This window comes from Siphateles boraxobius, unplaced genomic scaffold (genome assembly GCF_051911475.1).
Source record: "Siphateles boraxobius isolate OS27281-9 unplaced genomic scaffold, OSU_SipBor_1 66, whole genome shotgun sequence".
Lineage (NCBI taxonomy): Eukaryota > Metazoa > Chordata > Actinopteri > Cypriniformes > Leuciscidae > Siphateles > Siphateles boraxobius.
In genome coordinates, this window is record NW_027509193.1 from 19759502 (window position 1) to 19780536 (window position 21035).

The 21035-nt window shown below is 39.9% G+C and overlaps 1 protein-coding gene across 4 annotated transcripts; it reads left to right on the forward strand.

Moving 5' to 3' along the window:
• The first annotated feature begins 2229 nt into the window (after nt 1-2229).
• On the forward strand, nt 2230-20676 carry fus (FUS RNA binding protein). Of its 4 annotated transcripts, none has more exons than XM_077212827.1 (16): nt 2230-2380; nt 3272-3296; nt 3401-3561; nt 3988-4162; nt 4277-4527; nt 13765-13966; nt 16100-16134; nt 16616-16666; nt 18722-18754; nt 18842-18951; nt 19032-19161; nt 19262-19363; nt 19437-19593; nt 19875-19972; nt 20072-20207; nt 20314-20676. In XM_077212827.1, exons 1-16 carry the CDS (start codon nt 2368-2370, stop codon nt 20351-20353), a joined length of 1719 nt encoding a protein of 572 aa, XP_077068942.1. In that variant the 5' UTR covers nt 2230-2367; the 3' UTR covers nt 20354-20676. The 4 variants fall into 4 exon arrangements, with proteins under 4 accessions (XP_077068942.1, XP_077068943.1, XP_077068944.1 ...); XM_077212828.1 differs by having other exon boundaries at nt 19262-19345; XM_077212829.1 differs by lacking the exon at nt 16616-16666.
• The last annotated feature ends 359 nt before the right edge of the window (nt 20677-21035 follow it).

The window sequence follows — 21035 nt, forward strand, 5'->3', positions numbered from 1 at the left end:
CACCAGCCTGCACAGTGGTAACAAGGCATGATGGATCCATGTTCTCATTCTGTTTGCACCATATTCTGACTCTACCATCTGAATGTCTCAACATTTTTCAAGTCTTCAACTGTCCGATTTTGGTGAGCTTTGCAAATTGTAGCCTCTTTTTCCTATTTGTAGTGGAGATGAGTGGTACTTGTGGGGTCTGCTGCTGTTGTAGCCCATCCGCCTCAAGGTTGTGCATGTTGTGGCTTCACAAATGCTTTGCTGCATACCTCGGTTGTAACGAGTGGTTATTTCAGTCAAAGTTGCTCTTCTATCAGCTTGAATCAGTCGGCCCATTCTCCTCTGACCTCTAACAAGGCATTTTCGCCCACAGGACTGCCGCATACTGGATGTTTTTCACTTTTCACACCATTCTTTGTAAACCCTAGAAATGGTTGTGCGTGAAAATCCCAGTAACTGAGCAGATTGTGAAATACTCAAACCGGCCCGTCTGGCACCAACAACCATGCCACGCTCAAAATTGCTTAAATCACCTTTCTTTCCCATTCTGACATTCAGTTTGGAGTTCAGGAGATTGTCTTGACCAGGACCACACCCCTAAATGCATTGAAGCAACTGCCATGTGATTGGTTGATTAGATAATTACATTAATGAGAAATTGAACAGGTGTTCCTAATAATCCTTTAGGTGAGTGTATATTTTCCCACCTCAGGCATTAAAAGATTATTTTCAGTTTTTTTTCAGATTTAAACTCCTTTTATTCTCAACACCACAGTGGACAAAATGGAATTGGTTTAAAAAGGATTTTACACATAACTTGCTAAAAAAAGAACTACCTTCTGCCCATGTGTCCCTCATAACAATTTAATAACTACAAATGTAACATTTCTGATAATTTAAAAAAATGTATGGGACTGAAGTTAAAAATAAACGAATTGTGTGTTTGTGGTCTCTTTATTTTATATTATATTAATTTAGATGTTTAACTAAAACCACAATTGTATTGTGTTAATCATTAACATGTCAGATGGTAATCGGCAAGAATGCTTTCCTTTTTAATTGTCCTACCTATTTTTTCCCCAAAAAAATATTAATGTGACAAGGTTGAGAATACCGTGATGGGGTTGAAGACTGTACTGGTTTGAAGGAAGGCATTTGCTTCAATGTTATATTTTTAATTTTGTCTCTTTCTCATATTGTGCCCTCCTTTTGGCTCAACATATTTGCATGCACAACACTGTCTTTTTTGTTGCTGCCATTTCTGACATAGAATGCTTTTTAAGTAGACACATGCACATTACATCAAATATTCTATTTATAACAACATTTTGAGTTGTTATGATTTTTGGTAAGTATGTCTTCACTGAAACCATGAGTATTTTATAAGTATATATATTTAATTATTCTTAAATGAAGTGAAAAACTACAATGAGAAATATACAGATTACAGGGTTGAGTGTGACGGGGTGGAGGTTTTTTTGCACAAAATGGCCACTGCTCATCTTAGGAGAATAGACCATGTATGGCAGCAATGAAATAAGTAGGCTACATTGGATATACGCATGGATAAAAAAAAAATCCATCTTAATTTTTATGTGATGGGGTTGAGTTGTTAAGCTTGACAGTATCCTCCATTGACTAGGCCTCAAAAATATTAGTGAAAAGTATATTACTACTTAGCATTTTATGCAACACTATTAAAAATACCTGAATGATGTCATTCCTGCTAAATGATGTAACATATGGGTGGAGTTTGAATTATTATATGCAGAGAATAGTTGGTGATGGGGTTGAATTCAGACTGAGGGACACAACTTTATAGTCTGTATTTATTTAACTCAAATATCTTGTATTTTTTTTAGAAAAACATTTTTCACAAGAAAGTAACAAATAAATACATACAAACTGTGCACATCTTGTTAAATATTTTCTAAGTACACATTCAGTGAAGTGACTCAGAGACAACATGCTCATATTAGTGTACAATAGATATAAGACATTATTTTATGATCAAAATAATTTAAGTGAAATATTTTTTAATTTTATTAATTATATATTATTTTATTAATAATATTATATTAATTATGATGAACATTCAAAAGTATTGTGAAAAGCTTTTAATATTCCATTTTGGTGAACCACTACCTTAAAAGGTGAAATATTACCGAATCTCAGGAATAACCCAAACATGATGAATGGATGATAGCGTGACATCACCGGTCCGGCGCCGCCTGCAGGTTCATACCGAAACACAACAACATAACAGCGTCACTCATCAGTCTCTCACTCTCTCTATGCACAGTTGGTATTGATAATCAAAGGTGACTAAGCTCAAATTGGGCTTCTGCATCAGCTCCTAAAAGGATTTCAAGCGCTATCATGGCGTCAAATGGTAAGATAGGTCAATGTATTAGGCCTATTATTATTTTTATTTTATTATAATCGCTAACGTTAGGTTTTGACGAAAGATAGCATCTAATGCAAAACGTAAGGTTACCTAGTAATTTTCATTTTTATTGTTCACTCACAAGTGGCCTGGTGATGTAATGTACGTTTTATAGAAGCAATGGACCCATTTGGAGCATTTATATATTGTGAAAAGGCGAAATGAAGAACATGTCGGCATCCGCCATTTTGTTTGCAGCTCTTTCGATTTGAGCTGGTTTGTTCTATAACTGACCTATATTTACCCAGAGCCCATACTGAATATTTTTTCCATTTAAATTCAGTTTAATCTCTACATCACCTCTTTATTTCTACACTCAGGCATCCTCTAGTCTAGTTACATCACACTGGTAGCGACGCGACAAAAAATGTAACGCCCCCATTACGAGTAACGTTACAGAACTGTGTGAGCGTAAGGTTTCATTTATTAAAACAGGAGCTTGTCTAGTTAAAAAGTTAGATTACCCAAAAATACAAATTATGTTATCATTTACTCATGTAGTTCCAAACCTGTATGACTGACTCTTCTGTGGAGCATGAAAGAAGAATGTTGGTAACCAAACAGTTTTGGTCACTATTGACAAATAAGTTTTCAAAATATCATTTTTTTTGTTCCACAAACGTATTTCATACAGGTAAAATGTCACGATTCTAAAATAATTATTACATGTTCGTTTTTGGGTGAACTATCCCCAGACTAGTACTCTATCTTATCTCCCCAAAGCCAATGCAGACTTTTTATCAGATTCAATTTCACGATCTTGCCAGTATATGTAAATTACTAAAAAAACAAACAAATAAACACCATGTATAATGTACATTGTCTTTTTTCCTTTAGATTATGCTCAAACCTCAAGCCATGGGTAAGTTTAATCCATCCTTTCCAAAGTCTTATCATAATATTGCATTTACCGTAAGATTTCTCACATTTAATATTAAAATAATGAATTAATTTTGTTGTGCCAAGTTATGGTGGCTATGGAGGACAGTCCAACCAGAGTTACAGTCAACCCCCTGGCCAAAACTACAGCCAGCAGAGCTTAGGAGGATACAGCCAAAACTCAGAGAGCAGCTCTGCTCCTTATAATCAGAGTGGATACGGCTCCAATTATGGACAGTCCCAGTCAGGTATTATACTGCAAATGCTGTGAAAGTTAAAGTCAACATGAATTCAAAATGAACAGTTCTCTTTTTTTCGTTCACATTCCCTGTGAAAAATCACATTCCCCATGGAGAGGGTTGCTTAAACCCACAAACTAAAAAAACAACCCGCGGAAACGGTGTAAAAGTAGTCCAATTGTGTGGCAAAACTATGGATTTGGCCAAATCCATAGTTTTCCCACGGGGTGGGACAGCTGTCACTCACATGAAATCACAGCAGTAGCAAACCACTATGGACCAATCAATCAAACCAATCAATTCCGAAGGACAAAATCAAGTCCTGTCCTTTATTTTGTTTCTTGTTCAAGCAGCAGTTTCACTCGGTATATACGTCACAATAGGCAAGAAAAGACTATCACAACTTCCATTTCATGCCAACTTTATCTTTTTAAGGAGGATATGGGTCTCAGCCCCCCTCTCAGGGCTATAATCAGTCAAGTCAGTCGTACAGCTCTGGAGGCTACAATAACAGCAGCCAGCCTCCAGCTGCTCAAAGTGGAGGATACAACCAGCAGTCTTCTTACTCAGGCTATAACCAGCATCAATCTGCTACTTCATCTGTCTCTGGGTGAGATTTTACTTGTGAATCTTTTTGTCAGTGTGACTAAATTCTAGTTTGTTTTTTTATGCCCAGAATATGGCATTATTGATAAGAACATGTTAAACCTATTTTGTGTTTCAGTAACTATGTGAACAGTTCCCAGGCATCTGGCTACGGTCAGCAGCAACAGCAGCAGGGTGGGGGTGGCTATGGTGGCAGTGGGGGTCAGTCTGGAGGATTTGGGAGCAGTGGAGGACAGAGCGGTGGATACGGGGGTAGCGGGGGCCAACACCAGTCCTCTCAGCATGGAGGAGGTCCTTACAACCAATCTCCCAATTACAGCTCTCCTCCACCTCAAAACTATGGGCAACAAAATCAGCACGGACAGGGAGGTGAGCTTGAGAGATTCCTTCAGCAAGTTAACATATAGATTTGACTCGCTATATAATGATCCTGGTAATAGAAAATAAAGCTGTTCAGTCTCTAATTGTAAGACTAGAGAATTTGCATTTTCCATATTTAGAAACTTGTTAGCAACTTGCTTTTTTAAAAAGTTCAATGGCCTGAATATTTATGTTTATGTTGTAGAACAAAACAAGTAATTGTAACCACAGACCTTATTGACTATTAAATAAAATTTTAAAAACCTAATAGAAATTCCTAAAGAAATATTACAATTCTATACTTTTTTTGTCTACATTAAAAAAAAAATCAAATCATGTTACCAGTGAATTTAGCCATCACAACATTACATACAGTATGAAAAATGGATATTCATTTTGAAATTTTCTGAAGATTACATTTAACAGTGTAGACAACTTTTAAAATCTGAACATATTTTAAAATACAAGCCATCATTCTCTTGCTGACTTTGTAAATGGTTACAGAGAACAAACTGGGCATCATAAACTTAACGACTGAGGATCACAAACTACAAGTCGTTACAAACACAAACTCGCGCATATACGTGCTTCACAAATGCGCATGACAAATGTAAACAAAATATGTTCTAAAATTGGCTTACATTTTTTTTATTCTCTGTATAGATTAATAAATAATTAGATTTATTAATAAATATTAATATGGTATTAATAAATAATAAATCTTAGTCTGAAACTAGAAAATCTGTGTCTGTGCCCATCATACACTACATGATTTTCTGTGAAGTCTGGCAACTCAGATCTGCAGACTGGCTCTGACTTTCAGTAACTAGCATAAACCCATCTAGACTGTAAATTAGGGATGCAACGATACCGCTTTTTCAAAACCGATCCGATCCGATACCAAAATTCTGAGTATCGGCCGATACCAATCCGATACCAGCGCAGTTTTTTTTTTAAATCAAGTAGAATTTCTATAACTCTGTGTGTTGAACTGATAATCACTCTTTTGTGTGTTAAACACAATCTACTTAATACAGACAACTTCATTATAAAGAAAAACAACAAATCCAAAAAATATATGATCATAATATATGTCAAAAATGCTATTATAAACTAGATTAGTGGATAGTTCAGCAGTAAAATCTAGTCTAGAAATATCACGAGTGCACAATAATTGTATAAAATCTGAACATTTAGTGAAAAAAAAAACATTTAGTGGGGAACAAATAAGAGACAATAAGTGTAACACTAAATCTTGTAAAACGTTACACATTGCTCTTTATATTGTTGTAAAATACATTCATGAAAAACAAGATAACAAAAATCAAAAAGATAATTTTTTATAGTAGCCTAGGCTATGTAATTTGAGACATGTTTTAAATGTATAGCACAGCTGTTTAATGAGGCAGCAACATATGATATATAGGACAGAACAAGAAAGGCTATTAATAATCCTTCATTGCGCAAAAGGCTCCAATACAGTGCGGCACAAAGCGCTTATGCACATCCCAAGCGCAGAATGATGCGCTTGAAGCAACACGGAGTCACAGCGCGCAGCACGTCGAGTCCGCATTGAAAAGTTCAAAGCACAAAGGAAATACATATTGATGCGTAGTGTATTATACAGTATCTATCTCCATGCAATAGTTTATTGAGCCTTTTCTTTTAACAGTTTTAAATATCAGTTACTGTGCGCGTGAAGAACAATTATAGTGCTCTGACTCCAGTGTTGTGATCTAACAGACACACGGTAGAAAGTAACATGATTTAGTTACAGCAATAAAGTCCAGCAATATAAAGTTGTTTTATGCGAAACCATAGACCTTTATCTACAGATCAAGTATAATAATATTAACATTGAATCATCTTGGAGAGAGTTTCATCATGTTGACTGTCGTACCCGAACGTGACGCGCTGTTTGATGCTGAATGGAGAATGACTGACAGCCGCAGCAGAGGGAAAAAGTTTACGTGATCTCGAATTTAATGACTTAAATATTAATTTATATCTCACATTATACTATATAATGGCTTCAGAACACTTATAAGATAGTGCACGAAAACTTTATGGTGCTTTATAATGTTTTTGTGCCTTTTGTGGGGCAAATATTTGTGCCTTTTGTGGGTTAACTATAACACAGAATAGTAGACGCACAATATCGGATTTGGATCGGCCTCGTCTGACCGATACCCGATCCAGCAAAAATGGCAGTATCGGAGCCGATACCGATACTGAGTATCGGATCGGTGCATCCCTACTGTAAATCGGGGCAAAAGTCGTGTAGTGTATTATAGTCTTAAGATGACGGCAAAGGTAGTCTAAATGTAAATATAGAGGAAATGAGCATGCAAAACTTTATATCGAAGGGCCGGTCAGTTCATGTGTTTTTTTTGATCGGATAGCTATCCATTTTGTTAACTTCGATTTACACTTGGCCACATAAATGCGTCCCTGCAAAACGAAAATAAATCTGTTCTTCAATTCCCGTGGTATATGCTCATTTGATGGAGTTCACCTCAACGAAAGCAGCAGGTATGAGCTGCAATTTATTTATCATCGGCTAATTTCAAGGTCAAAGCCCACAGTAGGAGAGAAAGTGGCATCAGCACTGGTAAGATAATTTAGTCTCACTACTTTTAATGAACTTGATTGTATGCTGAGCTTCAGGATGCGACGGCAAACCTTTTAGTTTCTTTTGTGGCAGTTTGCACGTCGGCTTGCTGAAGAGATGGGCTACTCATCTGCGTCGGGCCATATCTGTGGCAATGTGTGTTGCAGTCGAGCTGTCATGTTGCTACCGGGAGCCGTTATCCTATAACACACCCTCACACGTTTATTTTTTTTCTTATTTTGGAAGGAGTAAAATGTATGTGGTTTCAATAATCCATCTCAAATGTGTTTCGGAGGGCATTTACACCTTGTCTTTTCACTATCTGATCATAGAAAATTCATGGTGTCCATGTGTAAATAGGCCCTAATCAGTGTTGTGCAAGTTACTTCCAAACTGTAATACATTATATATTACTTGTTACTGTTATTTAAAAGTAATTCATTACCTTACAATATTACTGTCTCAGAATTGTAATGCGTTACATTACTCCTGTATTACTTTTGAGTTACTTTCACCAAAATAACTATACAGAAGTAGAACTTAACATTCTAAAATGACTAGGGCTGTAACGATATGCGATATGAAACCGAAATCGCGACACTCAGATCCACGAACCTGCAGAATGGCGACACACCCCTTCCAACTCACAGCGTTATCCATACCGTCCAGATCCAATGCTACCACATCTTTAAATTACTATTAGTATTATCTGAAGTTAACTTAACATTATAAAATACGTAGACCTACACCACAAAACTAGTTGAGGATAAATTATTTAAAATTTGGGAATTCCAGCGTTATGGACATTACATTTGCAGTCAAAACTTGAAATATAAATTCTCAGAAAATGCATTAATACCAAAATATTGAAACGTCTGTTTATCCATAGGCTCCTCCCTGAAAGGAGTCCAGACATTAGAAAAATATCAGTCTACACATGCGTTTTATATTTAATATTATGGAAATAGACAGTCATGCGTGACAAAAAAAAATCTTTAACTTTTAGGAGGCAACGATTATTTTTTTTATTTTTTTTATTCTGTGAATTACACTGCGCAAATCGGATGAAGAAGGGTTGGCTCTCCACAGAACATAAAATATTCATGTTATTTTATTTTCCGTGTTCCCATTTATGATGAAAAAACAATGTTACAGACGTGACAGTTCTCCGTTACGGACGCGACCGCTCTGAAGCGGCACTAAAAGACTGCTTTAAAACTTTCACAGAGACCTTACACACACAAAGCCTTTCTTTAAAGTGAATTTCGTTTTGTATTAATTGTATCTTAATTTTAACCAATGTTTCGTCAACCAATTGCCTGGATTTAAGCGCGTGAACTGGAGCGCGTCTCATAAATGAAACGAAACTCAGCGTATAAGTAGGCTATAGCCTATTCACGGACTTGAAAAATATATCTATATTGAAATGTCTACTTGTAAACAGAACAATTCAAAACGAAAGAAAAAAGACTGCTCTCTGCTTATGAAATGAAATGTGCATTTCTCTCTGGTGCATTCACTAGGCTACTGCGAAGATCGCGAGTCAGCATCGTCAACTTCATCTTGACTTTATTAATAGACAATTAAAATGTCTCCTTGCTATATTTGACATATAATCATTGCTTTTGCCGGTTCTTTTTGACAGCTTTTAGGTGCTTTATCGGCAGCGCCGCCGCCCTTACATGAACGCGTCACCACGGCATCAAAAACATGATTGCGTGATGAAAACATGAAAAATACCACATAAACATAGCCTAAATGTTTAGAAAGAAAACACAGAACTAATAGCCTAATGCTCATACGTCCATCTCGCGAATGTATAGCCTAGTCTTCTTCATGCCATCTTTACCATTAGCCGCTTTTCCACTGGCGAGCACAGAAGCCGAAATCATACCTCACGGCACTTCTGTAAAAAATAAATCGCTATACAAATATATCAGACGCTGCCATTTAGTCTTTATTTACAGACTTGGACACCACACGCGGCTATTGACTGACCACGAACAGTTAATTTAGCCTACTTGCATTTTTCATTCGTTAATGTCTCGCGGTCTTGCTGTTTTTTGTTGTTGTTTGTTTTACAATTAAAACTAAAAGTCTGTTGTAACGCAAGCCTTACTGAACATGTACTGAGTAAAATATTACTGAAAATTGATAAGTAATGCCTTACACTACTGCGTTACAGCAAAAAGTAATATGTTACTGTAATGCATTACTTTTGTAACGCGTTACTCCCAACACTGGCCCTAATACTGGGATCAAGATGTTGTACATCTCGACTCAAAAAGTTATTTCAAAAAGTGATTGTAGTGAAGGTTCAGTGTTGGTGTGATGGAAGAAGACAGGGGTCGGCGTGACTGGGACTCGTACACTTTTATTTGGTTGAGAAACAAAAAAAAATGCGCTGTGCGCGCTCTAACATAAACCACGTTCAAGTTCAGAGAACACTCTTTCCACTATAAATATATTACTCTTTTCACTGTTTAAAATATCACTCTTTCCACTATATCAGGTAACACTCTTTCCACTTTCAGGGTCCAGCTCACGTCTCGTGCACGAGTACCCAGTCCTTCTCTCTCTGCTCTCTTGCACCAGCCGGCTTTTATGCGGTCTCCCCACGCCAATTACTGCAATCAGAGACAGGTGTTCGTCATTTTGTACTTGACCTACTTACTCACCACTCGGCTCCGTCGTTGCTCTCGCACTACAGACTTCGCTGAACCACGCCCCCCTCGCCACATACCCCCACCGCCCGACTCAGGCCGGGGAGCCGTCCGTAATAACGTTACGGAAACCTTCTGTAATATCCAGCTAGCCCCAGGAACTGTCTAAACCTCCTTTTTGGTCTTAGGTCTCGGACAGGTTGCAACTGCTGCGGTCTTATCAATTTGGGGACGCACCTGTCCATGACCCAAGTGGAAGCCCAGATACCTAACTTCCACGCGCCCAATTGCACACTTCTTTGGGTTGGCGGTGAGCCCCGCCCCTCGCAGCGTCCTGAGGACAGCTCGCAAATGCTACATATGACGCTGCCAGTCGTTACTATAGATGATAATATCATCCAAGTAAGCAGCAGCATATGCAGTATGCGGCCGGAGAATTCTGTCCATCAGGCGCTGGAAGGTTGCGGGAGTCCCGAACAAGCCGAAAGGAAGAGTAACAAATTGGTGTAATCCAAACGGCGTCGTGAAAGCAGTTTTTTCTTTAGATATTGGAGATAAGGGGATCTGCCAATACCCTTTTGTCAAATCCAGTGTCGAATAAAATCGAGCGGTACAGAGCCGATCAAGCAATTCGTCAACCCGTGGCATTGGATATGCATCGAATTTCGACACAGCATTCACCTTGCGATAATCCACACAGAACCGGACGGAGCCGTCGGTTTTAGGCACTAAAACTATCGGGCTTGCCCAGTCACTGTTGGATTCCTCTAATACCCCCATGTCCAGCATAGCTTCTAATTAATCCTGAACTATTTTCTTTTTATGTTCAGGTAAACGATACAGCCGGCTGCGTACTATTACGCCCGGTTCGGTATCAACGTGGTGCTGAATGAGATTTGTCCGACCAGGTAGGGGCGAGAACACATCAGCAAACTCTGCTTGTAAATTACGCATGTCAGTGATCTGGGACGGCGAGAGGTGGTCTCCAGCAAATGCCAGAGCGAGAGATTGGGGTTTTGAACTCGCTTCTGGGCCGAGATCCTCCTCCCCACTTACCACCGTCGCCAGCATCACTGACTCCGCCTCATTCCATTTTTTAAGGAGGTTAAGGTGGTAAATTTGATGTGCCCCGTCCCTATCTGATCGGACAACCTCATAGTCGAGGTCCCCGACTCGCCGTGTGACCACAAACGGCCCTTGCCACTTCGCGAGTAATTTAGAGCTGGATGTGGGGAGCAATACAAGTACTATATCTCCCGGTGCAAATTTGCGTAGTCTAGCCCCCCTGTTGTACAGCCGACTTTGCTTGTCCTGAGCCTGTAACAAATTCTCCATAGAGAGCCGCCCCAAAGTGTGGAGTTTTGTTCTCAGGTCCAAGACATACTGAATTTCGTTTTTGCTATTCGAAGGTCCGTCCTCCCAAGCCTCTCTAAGCACGTCCAGCACACTGCGGGGCTGACGCCCATAGAGAAGCTCGAAGGGGGAAAACCCCGTGGAGGCTTGGGGGACCTCGCGTACAGCGAACAAGAGGGGTTCTAGCCACTTATCCCAATTTTTGGCGTCTTCCCGTACAAACTTACGAATCATGGATTTTAACGTGCGATTAAAACGTTCCACCAAGCCGTCTGTTTGTGGGTGATAGACGCTGGTGCGAATCGATTTAATGCCCAATAATTCGTACAGTTCGCGAATAGTGCGTGACATAAACGCCGTGCCTTGATCGGTGAGAATCTCTTTCGGGATTCCCACCCGGGAGATTAATTGAAACAGTGCGCTCGCCACGCTTTTAGCGGAAATATTGCGAAGCGGCACTGCTTCTGGGTATCGCGTTGCATAATCCACCAGGACTAATGCAAAGCGATGCCCCCGTGCAGATAGTTCTAATGGCCTGATGAGGTCCATTCCAATTCTTTCGAAGGGGACCTCCATTAAGGGAAGAGGGCACAAGGGTGCTTTTGGGTTGGCCGGTGGATTCACCAACTGACATTCACGACAAGACGAGCACCACTTGCGCACATTCTCGTGAACGCCCGGACAGAACATTAAACGATTTAGTGTAGCTGCCTGCCCTAAATGTCCAGCCATCGGATTACAGTGAGCCGCCTGGAAAAGCATTTCCCGACGGCTCTTTGGAACTAATAACGGAGTTGTATCTTGCTTTGACTGGGTGTCTTGGGTCACCCGATACAACTTATCTTTTATGATAGCAAAATAAGGATATGAGGGTGGTCGGTCGGGGTGGAGGGCTGCCCGTCGATCGTACGGACCTGGTCAAACGCATTTTTAAGCGTCTCATCTCGGGACTGTTCCAGAGGAAAGTCATCACGCTCTGAAAGAATCCTTTTTTCAACCGTGTTCCGAACCTATGGGACAGGTACCGAGGGCTCCGGCACAGCCTCTCCTGAGCGACCGCTCCCCTCTCCTGCTTCCTTTTTGTCCCAGAAGCACCCGCGCACAAATAACCCAATAGTGTTTTAAACCCCGGCCAATTGGTCCCACACTATGCTTTTGGCCCCGAAATTGGATAATGACTGGCATTAAAGGGTAATCCATCACCTCCCCGTGCACACACCGAACCTTAACCGTGCGGCTCTTATCCAATGCCTCTGGTTGTATCAGATTTTGATGGATGGAGGTTTGGTTACAGCCTGAATCCACCAAAGCCTGATAGGTACCCCCCATAATACTCACTGGTATTTGGTACAACCCAGCTTGATCGGGGGCAGCCTGTGGTGTGTCAGGGACTCTGACCAGTGTCCCCACCTCCATCACGGGGCACTGGACCCACTGCGCGGTCTTCCGGGGGAGCCGCGCGACGAATTGCTCCAGTACCACGTGGTCTATAGTTCCCTCGACGTTGCGTCCGTTGGCCATCAGCCACTTGCGGCACGCGTCCCGGAGCTGCTGCGCAAAGGCGAAGGGTCGGCCAGATTCCCCGAGCTCCAGTGACCGGAACCGCTGTCTGCTCTGCTCCGGGGTCCGGCCGACCCGCTGCAGGATGGCGCGCTTGAGGTCTTGGTAGACCAGGAGGTTCTGGACTGGCAGCTGTTGTGCGGCGATCTGGGCTTATCCGGCCAGCAGCGGGATCAGCCGCATCGGCCAGTCCGCGGGCGGCCAGCCCCAGGCCTCGGCCGACCTCTCGAACAGCTCGAGGAAGGCCTTGGGATCGTCTCCTGTGCCCATTTTGTGGAGGTGAATGGGCTGGGCCGAGGCTGGAGCTGGCGATGATGTTGTGGCCCGAACCTCCCGGTCCATCCAGCTCCGGAACTGCTCACGGTCCTCCTGCTGGGCCCGGAGGAGTGTTTTGAACCGGCGCTCCTGTTGCTCCTCCATGGCCAGCAGTGCCTGGTGTTGTTGCTGGTGGAGTCCCGCGAGCGCGTGGATGATGTCCGCAAGTGGGGACGGGGACTGTCTGGCGGCGGCCTCTTCTTCCATCCCGGGTTTCGGCACCAGTGTAGTGAAGGTTCAGTGTTGGTGTGATGGAAGAAGACAGGGGTCGGCGTGACTGGGACTCGTACACCTTTTTTTATTTGGTTGAGAAACAGAAAAAAATGCACTGTGCGCGCTCTAACATAAACCATGTTCAAGTTCAGAGAACACTCTTTCCATTATAAATATATTACTCTTTTCACTGTTTAAAATATCACTCTTTCCACTATATCAGGTAACACTCTTTCCACTTTCAGGGTCCAGCTCACGTCTCGTGCACGAGTACCCAGTCCTTCTCTCTCTGCTCTCTTGCACCAGCCGGCTTTTACGCGGTCTCCCCACGCCAATTACTGCAATCAGAGACAGGTGTTCGTCATTTTGTACTTGACCTACTTACTCACCGCTCGGCTCCGTCGTTGCTCTCGCACTACAGACTTCGCTGAACCACGCCCCCCTCGCCACAGCGATTACAATGAAAGGCTTAAATGTTTAAGGTAGACATGTAATGTATTTCCATTTAAATATATTGTATTTAATTTCTAGGTTACAACCAGGATTCTCCACCACTGAGTGGTGGTGATGGTGGTGGTGGAGGAGGAAGAGGCTATGGTGGTCAGGATGGCGGTTATAGCCAGGACGGTAGAGGTGGACGTGGTCGCGGAGGTGGAGGGGGCTTCGGAGGTCGAGGAGTGAGTGGGTTTGACAGAGATGGTCGTGGAGGACCCCGTGGCAGAGGAGGAATGGGGTAAGCAAACATTCATATCACGCACTTCTTCCATCTCCTTCACCACATAAAGTCCACATGTATGCATCAGTGTGTCATTTAGGGAAAAAATAACACCTTCAGGTAAAAGGTTAAAATAGAGCCAAAGGTGTTACACTACATCGACTGGCTGGGCTGAAAGTAAATGGTGGCCTAGACAACGGTAAACTACAGATAAGGTGTATTGATTTGAGGTGTAAAGTATCGGTCTACTTAAAACAGCAATATGGACAAAAAGTGAAACTGAATACAGAAAATTTGTCCAATTAGGAGCCAGAATGGTCTGGTGTATGATTTATTGGTGATCCTCATATTCGTGTATTTACCTAAAATGATGCATGATTTTAAGTCGGTGCCAGTGTGCTGAATATTTCCGTGTCTACACCCTTCACAAGATGGAATCTGCCAAAGATTCACATAATATTGAACAAAAACTAATCAGAAGTTGCAATGAATGACCAGGTGTTGTTTTTTTTTGTTTTTTTTATAAGATTTGGTTAATCTTTGACTTACCAGAAAAAAAAAAAATAATAATAATGGGTGGACTGTCCTGTAGCAAAAAGTTGATCATTATATTAGTTGTCTATGGGAGTGCATCACATCACATGTTTTCCTTCACACGTCCACATTGTGACCAGGACAGGAGTTTACTATTATTATAATTGTATAATTGTAATTCATTGTATTTTTAGGTTTTATTTACGTTTTGTTTACATATAGTGTTAGCAGTATAGTACATTGTTTTCATTATGATTTCCCATTTTGACTTCCCTTTTTTCATTAATGCTTTTATGTTTTAGTTTGCAATTAGTTTTAAGTAGGGATGCACCGATACTAGTAATCAGGTTGGATACAATATTAAAATGTTCTGATGCCATTAAAAAAATGTTAACATGCAGCATATTGTGAATGACTATCGATGCTTTCCTAGAATTTTCTACAATTTCAAAAGTAACGTTGAGGTGTTTGACTTGTTTGAGTGGATTCATTCAGTCAGATGTTTTTAATGGGGAAAAGTGAGGACATAAGTGAGAGAGTGCTAAAACTCTTGCTTGCGCTCCATTTTGTCCTCCCCAGATGCCCTGGTGATCAGCAAAGTTAACAGTTCAGGAAGAGTTTAAACATTCAACCCTAAATGTGCTCGGAAAAAAGTCTCACAGGTATCGGCCAAGTAAAGTATTGGTGCATCCGTAGTTTCAAGAACATAGTTTTTTACAAACCCCTCAAAATAATAAACTTTTTAGGAAAAAAAAATGGTTAAAATTTTACATTAGCATAATTATTTAAAGCAGCAGGTCAATCCTATCTGGCTGTGATCTCACCTGTCCTCTAAACCTTCTCCATCCTCTCCTACAGGATTATTGTGTGTTGCAATGCTTTAATGAATCTTTAAATCTCCTCCTAGGCTGTTTTCTACAAGGTTCAGCGATTTAGGCTTTTCCTAATGAAGAAGATAAAACAGAAACACAGGCTCTAGACAACTGGGGAAGTGAAGATTAGTCAAGAATACATGAGGAATGTGTGATTTATAAATAATAATAATAAAGTTTAAGGATCCTTTCAAATCTTAAAATGATCCCAAAACAGTATGGAACAGCTGGATTAATCCAAAAGGGGGAGAGTGGTCACATCAGTTATGTCTATTAATTTAAATGCAAAACTGAATGCAGTGTATGCAGTTTCTGTCCAAAGAAACAGAACACGGATACCGTTTGGTATATAATGGGTGAAGGAAGGTCCTGGGCTAAAAATGTACCTTCGATCTGATAAAAGAAAATACTTGATTTGGTGAAAGAATGATTGAGTTCAAAGATGCACTGCAAAGCTGCATGGTAAAAAAATATATGGCAATTCTTTTGAGCAAAATAGGCCAAATGGTTATGATAGAGGGCCTGCATGACTTGGGGAAGGAATATCAAATGGGTTTCCAAAATTCCCTTATGGGTTATGAAGAAAGCTGAACCTAGTGAGAGGGAGCAGAAAAGAAAGGGAGCAATGGGGAACTTGTAGAAAGGATGATGGAGACGGGTGGGCCCTTTCCAGCCTCAAGAGTGAAATGGGGCACCACCCTCATCAACCTTCAATTCGTCTTGCTTCTCTCTCCTTCTCCGTCAGAATGGGCGATCGTGGAGGATTCAATAAGTTTGGTGGTAAGTGACAAACTCTTCAAACAAGGAACTTCAGGGGTTTAAAGAGAGCCTGGTCTAAGAGGGAGGAGTGGGTGTCTGGTCATGTCACAGAAATTTGCGTTGTATTCTTTTAAAAATATACTGAAATAAATGCGATAACCACCTTGTGTGTGTGGTAAATACAAGTGGTAAACAACTACGCTTTAATACATTTAGCAACAGCTTTCTCATTATGCATGGTTAAGGTAGAAACACAACGTCGTCTTAACCGTTATAGTAAAATACCAGGGATCGTTCACCTACAAATTAAAATTTTCAAATCTAAATGACTTTGTCCTCTGTGGAACACAATAGAATACATACAAGAATAAATTGAATGAATTATCCCTGTAAGTGCAATTTTTCAACAAATACATTCTCTTATTAGTGTCACTACACAAACGAGAAGGTATACAATGTAATATTCAGAGTTTAAAATTCGATTTTTATTAATTTATTTTAGATGGATTTTCACATGCGATCACTGGAATTGGAGATCTACTTGTTTGGGCAGGTATATCTGAAAGTCCAAAATCTTTTTTTTTTTTTTTTTTTTTTTTTTTACATTAATGCATTTATCAGACGGTTTAATCAAAAAGCAGATTACAATGCACTCAAGGTTAATATTTTTGTTTATCAGTATGAGCTTCCTGGGAATAAATCCTTGGATCTTTGCACCATGCTCCAGCTGATGTGCAATAAAGTCAGTTGTGGTTAAAAAAGACTTCATCTTCAATGCTTGTGGCAGTATTGTGTTTTTTTAGTGGCTGGACAATAACGGTGATATGCACATACCCTTGTCAGCTGTACAGTGTGGGACGGCATGTCTTCAAATGTCTGGGAGAATGTTGAACATTCAAAATATTCATCAAACTTAAATAAAAAAAATTCCTGTACCTTTTACTGGTTTTCATTTTTGGTCAATTTTTTTAAAAGTTATTGGAATTTACGTGAAGATTCCAATATGTGTGGGTTTTTTGTTTTTTGGAATTTTCCTTTTTGGAACATCCATTTTATACTCTGATCACTTTTCTTTTCAAAAGGTTTCTAATGTGGCAAACAGCTGGATTCTGGAGGTTGTTCAAATTCATTTATGTCCGGTGGTATTAGGGTTGTACTGGTCTGATGAAGGTCCTAATGGAATAATTCTACACACAAAAAAGTACATGAAAAAGTTATTTAAAACAACAGGAATGGAGGCCTGGAGATGGAAGGATTTAAATTACACATCATTTTTTTTCACAATGTATCACACGGTTTGAAATATGAATATCATGTTCATAATTGTTTGAACATGTCAGCACCAGCCGGAAACCAACATGCTTGTGATCACTACACTGTTTCTAACTGGTAATTACCTCAAAAGGAATCTAAAGGTAAAAAAAGGGGTCGAGACTTGCTTATCTGGCTAGTTCAAATACAGTTTGATATGAAGCCAGATCCCGTAAAAATGGTCATGGGTTTCATGTGGAAGGAATATTTGCTGAAGATGATGAATTGTGAACTTAAAGGTGGTCTTAAAGGCTGTTACGCTTTAGGCTTGAGGAACGTCTGTTTAATACAGTGAGTCATGGTCCGATTTACTAATACTGAAAGTATACCATTTGGGTTTCAATCTTATTCTTTTGATTAGACTGGTATAATGTGTAAGATTGTGGTTCATCATTGATCATCGTAATCTCTTTAAAACATCAGTGGTGTTGGCAACTATAATAATGGTTATCTAAATTACTTGTGGTTGAATAAAAGTTGAAAATGGTTGCTTATGCTGGGAAAATCTAATGTCTAGATTCACTCATAGACAAAAAGCATTGAGCCTTGTCTGACATATTGGCTGTTTGGAAATCATCTTTTGTGGGATGGAGAATGAGAACCTTATCACATGGCCTATGAACGTATTGTCATTGATGTAATGGGTCGTAATGTCACAGATTGCTGTGGTGTTCAGTGCTAATGGAGTTACTGGGTTCTTAATAAACAGGGTGAATGACTTGTGACTGGTTGCAAAGTGGTATTCAGTTAAAAGTTGTCCTTATTAGCTATGCATGTTTTACATATAACCAATGAGATGACAAAAACCAACAACAACAAAAGACCCAATAGCCGCTCATTGCAAAGCAGACTGTAAACGTATGGTCGGATGGTTTGGCAGGGGTTTAAATCAGATGGTTATTGCATGGTTTACGGCTTTCCAGAAAATGAGAGATTTGTGTTATAAAAGCAAGTACATGCAGTTGTCCGACATGTATGGGAGGAAAGAATCTCCTAATTGGGTCTTATTGGACTTATTTCAATTTTGGCCAGTTTTGTCAATTTTGAAAACGAGTCATGTCGATAAGAAACAATGTTCAGATAGTGTTGGTTTGTGCTTGGTACTCCCATTTAGTCAAATATGCTGCTACAGATTTCCATCAGGTTCTGCTTTCTATATCTGGAGTGTAAATTATAATTGATTGTACAGATGTATATGACCCCATTAAAGAAAAGTCAAAGGATTACGAATGAGTGTTTGTAAATCGTGTGTTTGTGTGCATATGTAATATTAATAACTGTTCCTTTCACTTCAAAGGGCCCAGGGATCATGGAGCTGGTGGGCCAAATAGTAAGTATACGGCAACTTCTTACTGCAGCTACTTGCATTATTAGACAATTTTCAAACATGATTATAAATTTCTAATTTTTGTTACAGTGCAGGAGCAGGATAACTCTGACAACAACACCATCTTTGTGCAAGGTCTTGGAGACAACTATACTGTGGACTCAGTTGCTGACTACTTTAAACAGATCGGCATCATCAAGGTGGAAAAGCAAAAAGAAGTTTCATTGTGCTGCAGCTACCTTTATAGTTCTCCTTGTCATAATATCTATTTTTTACACAGATCAATAAGAAGACAGGATTACCCATGATAAATCTATATACAGACAGAGAGTCAGGCAAGCTTAAAGGGGAGGCTACGGTTTCATTTGATGACCCCCCTTCAGCAAAAGCAGCCATTGATTGGTTTGATGGTACGTTAAAAGAGAACCCCACAAATGCCTACCTTCTAAAACAAAGCTGGAGTTTTTGGGCGTCTGTCCAGTCTGAGTCACATTCATCTTTTCCCCTCAGGTAAAGATTTTAATGGAAATCCAATCAAGGTGTCCTTCGCCACTCGCAGAGCTGAATTTGGACGCGGCGGTGGCAGCATGAGAGGTGGTCGTGGTCGAGGAGGTATTTTAGGTTCTCTCCTTCTCTTAGTCTCTGTTTTGTTTTTCTGACTTGGGTTTTCTCTCTCTTCTCGCAGGGCCAATGGGCCGTGGGGGATTTGGGGGAGTCAGAGGTGGTGGTGGCGGCTTCCCAGGTAACAATGGTGGTGGTGGTGGCAACGGTGGTGGCGGTGGCAATGGTGGCAATGGCGGTGGCGGCCAGCAAAGAGCAGGAGACTGGAAATGTTCAAATCCGTAAGTTATCCGTTTGCACTTACTTTTAACAGATTATTTTTTAGCAAAATGTAAATATTATCTTGCATCTCTAGTTGGATATAAAAGTATGTCCAATACTGCTAAATGAGACTATAAGGCATTACGATACTATAAACGGTATGATTATGATTTTCTAGAAGGCTGATTTGGAACAATTGTTTTGTCAAACCAAAAATGTACTGATAAAGGCGCTGTATAAATAAATTTCACTTGACTTGATAAATTCATATTTTCTGTACTTTTCTCTTATGCGTATGCAGAACATGTGGCAATTTAAACTTCTCATGGCGAAATGAGTGTAATCAGTGCAAAGCTCCCAAACCAGAAGGAAGTGGAGGTGGAATGTCACCGATTGGAGGTAAAGAGGAACTTTCCTGTGAAAATGAACTAGATGTTGTGGCAGCATCTGACTTATTAGTGATCGTGGATTGCGGCTTAAATGCACCTGTTTTTGTAGGTGGTTTTGGTGGAGACAGGGGCAGAGGCGGTTTCGATCGAGGTAGTTTCCGCAGTCGTGGTGGGGATCGAGGGGGCTTCAGAGGAGGGAGGGGAGGTGACCGGGGTGGATTCGGATCTGGGAAGATGGACTCAAGGTGAATGCGCTGATGATTCACAATGTTGCACATCTTAAAATGTTAATTGGTAGAAAACTGATTTTCAATATACACTTCAATATAGACACTGTTGTGTGTTTTTCAGGGGAGATCACAGGCATGAGCGCAGAGAACGGCCTTACTAATGGGAAATTCTCTTTTGTCCAAATAAGACTTTAATTCCATGTGGGACCAGTATTCACTCCACTTCAACACTTGTTACCTTCTTCCATACGTTTTGTGTTGTATGTTTTTCAAATAAGTGTTTTTGTTTTAGTTCTGGTAATATAAGTTTTTGTACTATTCTCTCTAGACTCTGATATTGTTAATTATGAATAACTTATTTTTTCTCTCTTTGAACTTGTTGGTGCTTAGATCATAGTAGTAATATTCGTGCAATTTATTAAATATACTTTCTTTGAATATTTTTTTTTTATTGTGGTTTAAAATTAAAAATGTCTGAAAATTAGTAAATTGTGATGTGGCATTACTTTATTATCTCAACTTCATTTCATTTTCAAGTACTTTGCATTTGTCGATCTCATTGACTTATGAGAGTAATAACCTGCTTATATCTCTAAATAAATTATATTTCTTAAATACAGGGTTATTATCATAGTTAACTAAAAAAACATTTTCATTACTTGAAATAAAATAAATGTTTACTGAAATTATATAATATATATACACACACACACACACATACAGTACTGGACAAAAGTTTAAAAAATAATGTTTTTGAAAGAAGTCTCTCATATTCACAGATTCTGCATTTATTTAATCGAAGAAAAAAAAACAGTAATATTGTTAATATATAATTACAATTTT